The sequence below is a fragment of the Notolepis coatsorum genome (genome assembly GCF_963971535.1).
Source record: "Notolepis coatsorum genome assembly, chromosome: 1".
NCBI classification, from domain to species: Eukaryota; Metazoa; Chordata; class Actinopteri; order Aulopiformes; family Paralepididae; genus Notolepis; species Notolepis coatsorum.
In genome coordinates this window covers 216,616,071-216,625,853 of record NC_140165.1, presented here as the reverse complement: position 1 = coordinate 216,625,853, position 9,783 = coordinate 216,616,071, and the positions used below count along the sequence as shown (strand labels likewise).

General features: G+C 42.8%; 1 protein-coding gene across 1 annotated transcript in view; it reads left to right on the top strand.

Moving 5' to 3' along the window:
- Positions 1–2,410: 2,410 nt before the first annotated feature.
- atm (ATM serine/threonine kinase) overlaps positions 2,411–9,783 on the top strand; it is a 184,878-nt gene continuing 177,505 nt past the window's right edge. The window contains exons 1-5 of the mRNA XM_084308894.1: positions 2,411–2,513; positions 5,598–5,673; positions 6,293–6,414; positions 8,637–8,782; positions 9,173–9,337. Coding sequence (XP_084165020.1) covers positions 5,602–5,673; positions 6,293–6,414; positions 8,637–8,782; positions 9,173–9,337 — 505 coding nt within the window. The 5' untranslated portion in view covers positions 2,411–2,513; positions 5,598–5,601. The remainder of the gene's footprint in view (positions 2,514–5,597; positions 5,674–6,292; positions 6,415–8,636; positions 8,783–9,172; positions 9,338–9,783) is intronic.

Genomic DNA, 9,783 nt, shown 5'->3' with positions numbered 1-9,783 from the left:
GCTGTTAACAGTAACTCCTTTACAGTGTCTCCAAAAAGCAGAGCATCCATCCACTAGTGATCATGTACAGGACAGACGATGCATCAGCATCAAAATGAATGGACCCTGCACACTGTTAAACCTGCTCCCACTGTGTGGTCATAGTGAGATCAACGTTTCTGTGAGGATCTTGATTGAATGAATGAATGAAAACTTTATTTAACAGATTGCAGAATGGGTACAATACAGTACGGCTCAATACATACAATTGTTAAGGGGATGCAGACCTGAGAAAGACGTTTGTCTTGTTTCCATCAGGGTCCCCCATTTTCAATTCATATAGACATATATGACATACATGACATACAGATAGTCAGTACTGCTACATCTATACATTTATGACATACCAGATTTGCAAGTACAGTACTGTTTGTGATACAGAAGGAGTCAAGAAAAGGGAGTATATACATTTGACGTAGAAACTGTACATTGGAGGAGGTTGGGTGGGGGGGGTTGGGTACATTGGGATATTGACAACCATACTGGGTAATTTACATTGGAGGTGGTTGGGGGGCGGGGGGCACACTGTATAAACAAGTAACACTGTACATTGAGGGGGGGGGGGAGGAGACACTGTACAAACAAACACAATTGTACATTGAACTATTGACAAAACCATACTAGGTAAATGACTGTACATTGGAGGGGGTTGGGTTAGGATATTTACAGGGGCCAGTGTTGAATTGCAGTCTCCCGTAGGTGTCCCTTGAGAGAGGTTTTGAAAGTGGGTAGTGATCCACATTCCTTTACAGCTTTGGGTAGGGCGTTCCACATTGATGTGGCATAATTGCTAAACGTGTTTAGTCCCTTATTTGAGCCGAATCTGGGTTTAACATGATTTGTGGAGCTCCCTCTGGTGTTGTGATCGTGGTATTCACTGACCTTTGGGAAGTATTTTGACATGTACATGGGTACCTTGGTCGTGTAGTGTATCTTGTAGACCAGGCCCATTGCAAGTTGTTGTACTCTGTCGTCTACTCTAAGCCATCCTAGGTTGTCAAAGTGGGCAGGGGTGAGGTGGGTTCTAGGAGTAAGGTCAAGCAGTAGTCTGACCAGTTTGTTTTGAGATGTTTGTAATTTTGTTTTTAGCGCCTTTGAGGTGCTTTGGTACCATGAGGTGCAAGCATAGTCGTAGTACCCCTGAATGAGTGCTCCTGCCAGAGTCTTCAGGGTGTTCTTGTTTACCAGAGAGGAGATCCGGTACAAGAATCGAGTTCGTTGGTTGACTTTTTTTATTACATTGGATGCCATTTTGTCACAGGAGAGATTAGCCTCTAGGATGGAACCCAGGTAGGTAATTTCATCTTTCCTTGTGACAATATTGTCACCCACTGTAACTGAGAAGCCGTCGGTCTTGCTGAGTTTGTTATTTGAACCGAAGAGAATGGACTCTGTTTTGCCCATGTGTAATGATAGTTTGTTATCAGCGAGCCATATGCAGATTCTGCCTAGTTCCGAGCTGAGGGTTTTTTCAACCTGTAACTTGTTCTTGTCAGAGACCAGCAGGGCTGAGTCGTCCGCAAACAGGAACAAGTTGCAGTCACAAGCTGACGACATGTCATTTGCATAAATTAGGAACAGTAGCGGTCCTAGTATGCTTCCTTGTGGAACACCACAGCTCACTGTGAGGGGGGGGGGATAGGGTACCGTTTACCTCCACCATCTGTTCCCTCCCCTCAAGGTAGGATTGCATCCAGCTCACTGATAGACTATCAAAACCAATTGCTTTTAGCTTGTCAATCAGAATGGAGTGATTGACCGTGTCAAAGGCCTTTTGTAGGTCCAGCATGACCATGCCGCAGTATTTGCCTGCGTCCACCTCTTGTTTGATGTGGTCATTCAAATAGAGAAGGCATGTGTCAGTGGAGTGGGATGTTCTGAAGCCAGATTGGAATTCGTAGATTAGATTTTTTTCCGCTAGGTACTTTTCGACCTGTTCGTAGACTGACCTCTACTTCTACTCTTCTACCACAGTATTTCTGCTTGGTATAAGAGTCTTTCTTCCACCACTGCTGTTGGCTTTGAAGAGGGAAACTGAAGTAGATTAAGTAATACTACCAAGTTAAAAATGTTGACACGTCATCTTTTTAATGAAATTCCAACGCCAACACTTCCCCTACATCCAAGTGACAAGTTATTGACAAAATAAGGAGATTAAGATAATGTTGCTTAGCATGTGGCTGTTTTTTTGTTGTTTTTTTATGTTTGTTTTGGGTTTCTTGAATTTTATTAATTAGGGAGTCTTTTGTGCAGGAAGCAACTGAGAATAGTATCTATGCATTGTGCGATACAAAGTCTTGTACAGCAGGTGGCGGTATTGGCTGATTTAAATAGTTTGCGACCCGCCATTTAATAAAGACAAAGAAGAAGACGAAGACGACTGGTGTGCAGTAATATGACTGTCCCCCCACACCAGCAGCATCTTCAATAATGCAAGTTTCATTTTAACTTGAAGTTAAAGATAACCATCAGAGGTATGAACAGATGAATTGCAGTAGATTACATTATCAGTGGCTTCTGATCCTGTCTGTATGAATGCACACAGTGGGCGTTAGATAATCACTGCTAGCTTTCTAATCCAGCTTCAAGACTAGATAACTTTATGGAGCATTCCTGCTAATACATTGGTGGTACAAGCGGAGTCTATTGAATAAGGATGAGACCGACGTCTACTAAGTTATCACCACACGTTAGGGTAGCTTATTGTGCATGCACATGGACAGTCGGATGAGATAAAGGAAGTGAAAGTGACTAAACTTTAAAGTCTTGAACTTTTTATTAGACATTTATTCAGTTAACGCTACAGCTATTTGTAAAAGTTTAAGAACTATGAACTTCAGTCGGCGATCAGTAACACTAATAGAGAGAATGTTATTCTTTTGTTTATTTCCTCAAAAATACCCACTTTTCATGTCAACTCTGGTATTTAGGCTACTATAATCTACACTGCTAGTATTGATTGGTTTAGTATTGTATCAGCATTCAAAAGTGGATAAACTATTTCACAAATAAAAAGGTAGATAAACTGAGTTGAAGTGGGTTTTTTGATTGATTGATTGATTGATTGATTGATTGATAACAAACTATCATTACACATGGGCAAAACAGAGTCCATTCTCTTCGGTTCAAATAACAAACTCAGCAAGACCGACGGATTCTCAGTTACAGTGGGTGACAATATTGTCACAAGGAAAGACGAAATTACCTACCTGGGTTCCATCCTAGAGGCAAATCTTTCCTGTGACAAAATGGCATCCAATATAATAAAAAAAGTCAACCAACGAACTAGATTCTTGTACCGGATCTCCTCTCTGGTAAACAAGAATACCCTGAAGACTCTGGCAGGAGCACTCATTCAAGGGTACTATGACTATGCTTGCACCTCATGGTACCAAAGCACCTCAAAGGCGCTTAAAACAAAATTACAAACATCACAAAACAAACTGGTCAGACTACTACTTGACCTGAACCCCAGAACCCACCTCACCCCTGCCCACTTTGCCAACCTAGGATGGCTTAGAGTAGACGACAGAGTACAGCAACTTGCAATGGGCCTGGTCTACAAGATACACTATACGACCGGGGTGCCCATGTACATGTCAAAATACTTCCCAAAGGTCAGTGAATACCACAACCACTACACCAGAGGAAGCTCAACAAATCATGTTAAACCCAGATTCGGCTCAAACAAGGGACTAAACACGTTTCGCAATTATGCCACAACAATGTGGAACGCCCTACCCAAAGCTGTAAAGGAATGTGAATCCCTGCCCACATTCAAAACCGCCCTTAAAGAGCACCTACGGGAGGCTGCAATTCGAAACTGGCCACCGTAAATGCCCAAAACCCCCACCACCTCCTAATAGACAGTCTCCTCCCCACCGCATGTATATATTCCCTCCCCGCCGTATGTATATTTCCCTCCCACCCACCCACCCCCTCCTAATGTACAGTCCCCTCCCCATCATATGTATATACTCTGTCAGGATCTAGGGGTAACAGTACTGTATATTTGAATACCGCCTATGTCACAAATGTATCAGTACTAAATACCTATATGTCCCTATGCCATAAATGTCATGTATGTTGTGTATGTCATAAATGTCTATATGAATTGAAAATGGGGGACCCTGATGGAAACAAGACAAACGTCTTTCTCAGGTCTGCATCCCCTTAACAATTGTATGTATTGAGCCGTACTGTATTGTACCCATTCTGCAATCTGTTAAATAAAGTTTTCATTCATTCATTCATTCACAGCTCAATACATACAATTGTTAAGGGGATGCAGACCAAAGAAAGACTTTCGTCTTGTTTACATCAGGGTCCCCCATTTTCAATTCATCATAACATATATGACATACATGACATACAGATAGACAGTACTGCTACATCTATACATTTATGACATATCAGATTTGCAAATACCGTACTGTTTGTGATACAAAAGTGTCCAGAAAAAGAGTGTATATACATTTGGCGTAGAAACTGTACATTGGAGGAGGTTGGGTGGGTGGGGTGGGGTTGGGTGGGTTGGGTGAGGGCTGTACATTGGAGGTGGGGGGGGGGGGGGGGGGGGGGGTTGGGTAGGGGACACACACACATTTTACACTGTACATTGGAATACTGACAAAGCCTTACTTGGTCATTTACTGTACAACTAGGTTAGGACATTTGTAGGGGCCAGTTTCGAATCGCAGTCTCCCGTAGGTGTTTTTTGAGAGTGTTTTTGAAAGTGGGTAGTGATTCACATTCCTTTACAGCTTTAGGTAGGGCGTTCCACATTGATGTGGCATAATTGCGAAAACGTGTTTAGTCCCTTGTTTGAGCCGAATCTGCGTTTTACATGATTTGTGGAGCTCCCTCTGGTGTTGTGATCGTGGTATTCACTGACCTTTGGGAAGTATTTTGACATGTACATGGGTACCTTGGTCGCGTAGTGTATCTTGTAGACCAGGCCCATTGCAAGTTGCTGTACTCTGTCGTCTACTCTAAGCCATCCTAGGTTGTCAAAGTGGGCAGGGGTGAGGTGGGTTCTAGGAGTTAGGTCAAGCAGTAGTCTGACTAGCTTGTTTTGAGATGTTTGTAATTTGTTTTTTAGTGCCTTTGAGGTGCTTTGGTACCATGAGGTGCAAGCATAGTCGTAGTACCCTTGAATGAGTGCTCCTGCTAGAGTCTTCAGGGTATTCTTGTTTACCAGAGAGGAGATCCGGTACAAGAATCGCGTTCGTTGGTTGACTTTTTTTTATTACATTGGATGCCATTTTGTCACAGGAAAGATTAGCCTCTAGGATGGAACCCAGGTAGGTAATTTCATCTTTCCTTGTGATAATATTGTCACCCACTGCAACCGAGAAGCCGTCGGTCTTGCTTAGTTTGTTATTTGAACCGAAGAGAATGGACTCTGTTTTGCCCATGTGTAATGATAGTTTGTTTACCCTCTACTACATCCGTTGTCACAACCTCTCCTGTCAATATATTTTCCTCCTTCTTGTAGATAGCTAATTATAACTATAATAATAGCCTTTGTCCTAAAATCTGTATCCCCCTATCTGAAGCACAATGAGCCTGGTCCTGCATGAGCTCCTGGTCTGCTGCAGAGGGCTAGAGAATGACAAAGCTACAGAGAGAAAGGTGATGTCATTGTTTCACAAACAATGCACTCAAACCACAACTACACTACCTGTATATCGTGACACCCATTTCCAGCTACGCTGCAGCTGTCTAACCAAGTGTAATAGCCAGAGTTTGTTTGTTGTTTTATTAAGATCCCCATTAGCAGCAGCTATTCTTCCTGGGGTCCAATAACTTACACGGTGACAGCACAAAAACATACATTCACACTCATCACAATATATTGACAAACACGTAAAAATAAATAACACACCTAAACAAAACAAACACACTGCAATTAGTCAAAGCAAACAAACAGGCTCCGACTGAATCCACCATGATCTAATTAATAGATAATTAATAGATCAAACGTTCCAGAATGTCCTACTATGACATCATCACGAACGTTCCAGAATGATCGGGCAGACTAGGTTCTAGAATGGTCTGCCATGACATCAGCACAAACGTTCCAGAAAGTTCGGGCGGCACTAATGTTCTAGAATGTTCCTAACATTAGTTCCGTGGGTGAATTATGTACCATTACAATCACTACACTAGATAATGTAATTTAACATAGATAGCCCATTTAACCATACTCCCCAATGATGACGTTAATGACATCCTGTGTGCTTGTCTCCAGAAAGAGGCTGAGCGCTTCAGACGTCTCCTCCGGTCTCCGGAGACTGTGCATGAGCTGGATCGCAACTCAGGAGCCAGACTTGCTAAAGGCTCCAAGCAGCTCACATGGGATGATGTATTCAGGTACTCTGCACCCCACACGAATGATGGCAGCTTAATGCAACGCAGGGCACTGGCAGTTAGGTATTGTGTACACAGTTGTGGTACATCAGTGCTGCCTTATGTTGGCTACCTTTGACTCCCCCACCTCTATCATCTAATATAGCTACTCTGGAGTAGGCTACTTAGGGGTGCTTGTGGTGTAACCAAATTGAAATGCAAATATTTTTTTAAAGCAAAAGTTTTTATTGGTGAAGCAAGTTTGTACAATTACAAAGTCACAATTATTCATTCACCCTTTTTTCCCTTAGGGCAAAAACACACACATAGGGCAAACGCTGAGATCTCAGCGAATACAACTCTGATTATCCCAAGACTGGTAAAATAGATTCCTTACCTCAGATCAGATGTTCTCCAAAAAGATCATTCCAATTCCTGATCGCCATTCCAAATATAGATCACGCTTATTGATTGAGTATTGGCTGCTGTGAATATATATTCCAGGCTGATTCCCGTCCCGCGATGACTTCCATGTTGATCAGATGGATTGCCAGCACAAGGAACCAGCTGGCTCCGCCCCTACATATCTACAGATCCCAGGTCAGTCTAAGCGACTGACCTGCAGTTACACAGGGATAGACGATAGGGGGCGCTTTTTTCCATTCTGAGCTCCTGTAGGGGCTGCTGTACCAACGGGAGACTCGGTTGATGAAATATGATTTCAGATCGCTAATAAAACGATATTTGTCGTCGTGGGCACTCAGTGGGGGGCCTAATAAAACGAGATATGTCGTCCGTGGCACTGAAAGTGTTAAGACAGATAATATGCTGGATTTACAAGCTGTACAATGCTATGCCGCCATGATAAATGGTTCTTATATCAGCCATCTCATGTTAAAGGACCATACCAGTCTACCGTAATTTTGACTTCTTGCCATTACTGGAGATTGCCCATCTTTAACAAATGTTGTGATTTGTCAGTTTATATTGTGTGTTTTACATTTTGTCATTTAGCTGACGCTTTTATCCAAAGCGACTTACATGTTCTGTACGACAAGTCAGCAGGAAGGGTACGACTCTTACAACTGAGTAACAATGTTCATCAAACAGTGCTGAAACTTGGGTGCTGCAGTGATGAGTGCATAGTAGTAAAGACATATTAGTATAATAAGAAGAGTGCATGATGGTATAAGTAAGAATGTTAGTGGGTTTTTTTATAATTTTTTTTTCATTTCAGATATTGATTGAAGTGTGTTTTTAGTCGACGGCGAAAGATTGATCGGGTTTCGGCTGTCCTAACTGTGGTGGGAAGTTCGTTCCACCATTGTGGAGCGAGGACCAAGAATAGGTGGCTTCTCTCTGATGACCCTCCCGGACCTCGGATAGGAGTGGGTCTGAGGCGGCCAGAGGATGTAGAGCAGAGGGGTATTGAGTTGTGTAGTTAGAGACCATTGACCGAAGGTACGTAGGCGGGAGCCGTTCCCTTTGCCGCGCGATATGCCAGGTCAAGGACCTTGAAGCCAATTTTTTTCTGTGATGGGGAGCCAGTGCAGGTCCCTAAGAAGCGGGGTAACATGTGCTGACTTTGCTAAGTTGGAGATCAGAGGGGCGGCTGCGTTCTGAATGAGTTGAAAGGGCTTGGTGGCGGTGGTCGGTTTTAGCAGATATCAGCTTATTTTACAACATTCCATTCAAACTGCCATTGAGACTTGAGAGTTGTTTTAATGTTTCTCATCATATGTAACTCAGCCTTCTGAAAACCACTGACATTTTCCCCCACTACACTCTACTAGAAGTGCTGCATGCAAACCTCTGCATTCAGTTGGGTGAGCGTGTTATTAACTCTCGGGTGCTCCCGGTTGCTGCGCAAATTGTAATAGCTTGTAGTAGAGTCATACAGTAACATTATGAAGCAAAAATAAATTACATGGTGGTTTTCACAAGTGTGAATATCCTATGCTCATTGATTTTCAAGTTTCATGGAGCATATTTTCATTCACCAATGGCAGTGTGAAAGATGAGGCTGAGATGTACTGTACACCTATGAACACAAAATCTATTAGAGATGGGGACAAACCCTGGTAAGGATGAGGAGTCAAAATTAGACTGGTATGGTCCTTTAAGCAAGTTAGATACTGGAACATATTAGAGTTTAATGTTGACATAAACCAGGTGCAAAAGTCAGTGCTGACAAACAAACCACTTCACCATTCTGCATCTACATGACATATATTGCCTCTTGTCAGGTTTCTGCAACGGTATGTCCAGAAGGAGACAGAGAACATGCAGTCTGGTAAATCCAGTGTTGCCGCCACCACGCTGGCCTCACGGCAGAAGAGGATGGCTGAAATGGGCAGTTTGGTCAAATACTTCATCCGCTGCGCCAACAAACGTAAGGGACAGTAGGCGAGACGCCATACTATACTACTATTGCTCTCTTTCTGGATTCAGCAGTGTGTTCCATCTTGCTGCAGATGGATACAGTATGTCGTAAATTGAGGTGAAATCTGTCACACTGAAAGACGTTTGCAATATTGTTTTATTTTGGTCTTTCATAATAAGTGTCTTGCTGATATCTGTTGGTGTACCCGTTTAAAGGTTTAATCTGTAATCCCCCCTCTGTCTCACCCCCCTTTCGCTCTCTCTTGTATGTGTACTCTCTCCTTTCCCCATCTGTCTCTCTCTCTGTCTCGCCCCCCCCTTTCTATCCCTCTCGCTCTCTTTTGTGCATGTGTGCTCTCTCCTTTCCCCCTCTCTCCCCTTTCCATCTCTGTCTCTGCAGGTGGTCCTCGTCTGAAGTGCAATGTGTTGCTGAGGCATGTGACCGATGTGTTGCAGAGCTCATACAGCTGCTCCGTCTATGGAGAAGACTACAGTAGCCTGTTGGTCAAAGACATCCTGTCTGTCAGAAAGTACTGGTGTGACATCAGCCTGCAGCAGTGGACGAGTCAGTGGTATTTCATTCATAATATTTAGTTTCATGGATTAAAGGTGTGCAAGTGAGTTTTTTTGTAAACAGATCACTTTTGTTTATATTCACATACATCATATAGACCAATCAAATCAAATCACGGATGCATGTTAACTCGTGCACGTGTGTCCTTGTGCACGTACTGGAAGAATGCACGATGCACATTTTTGGGGGGGGGGGGGGCGCTTTCCTCCTAGGCTATAGCGCCAATTTCAGCAAGTTGTGGTCAAAAATGCCATTGGACACCTTTTAAGTCTAGAGTTCCCATGTAAGTTTATGTGTGTTTATATTTATTTTTAAATGTTATGCTTAAATACCTTTTGTACAGTACAATAGACTACAATACAATAATACTGTATCATAATCAAATGATGTTAGAGGATTTGCCTGTACTTGAAGCCATCACTGACTTGCATTTGTTG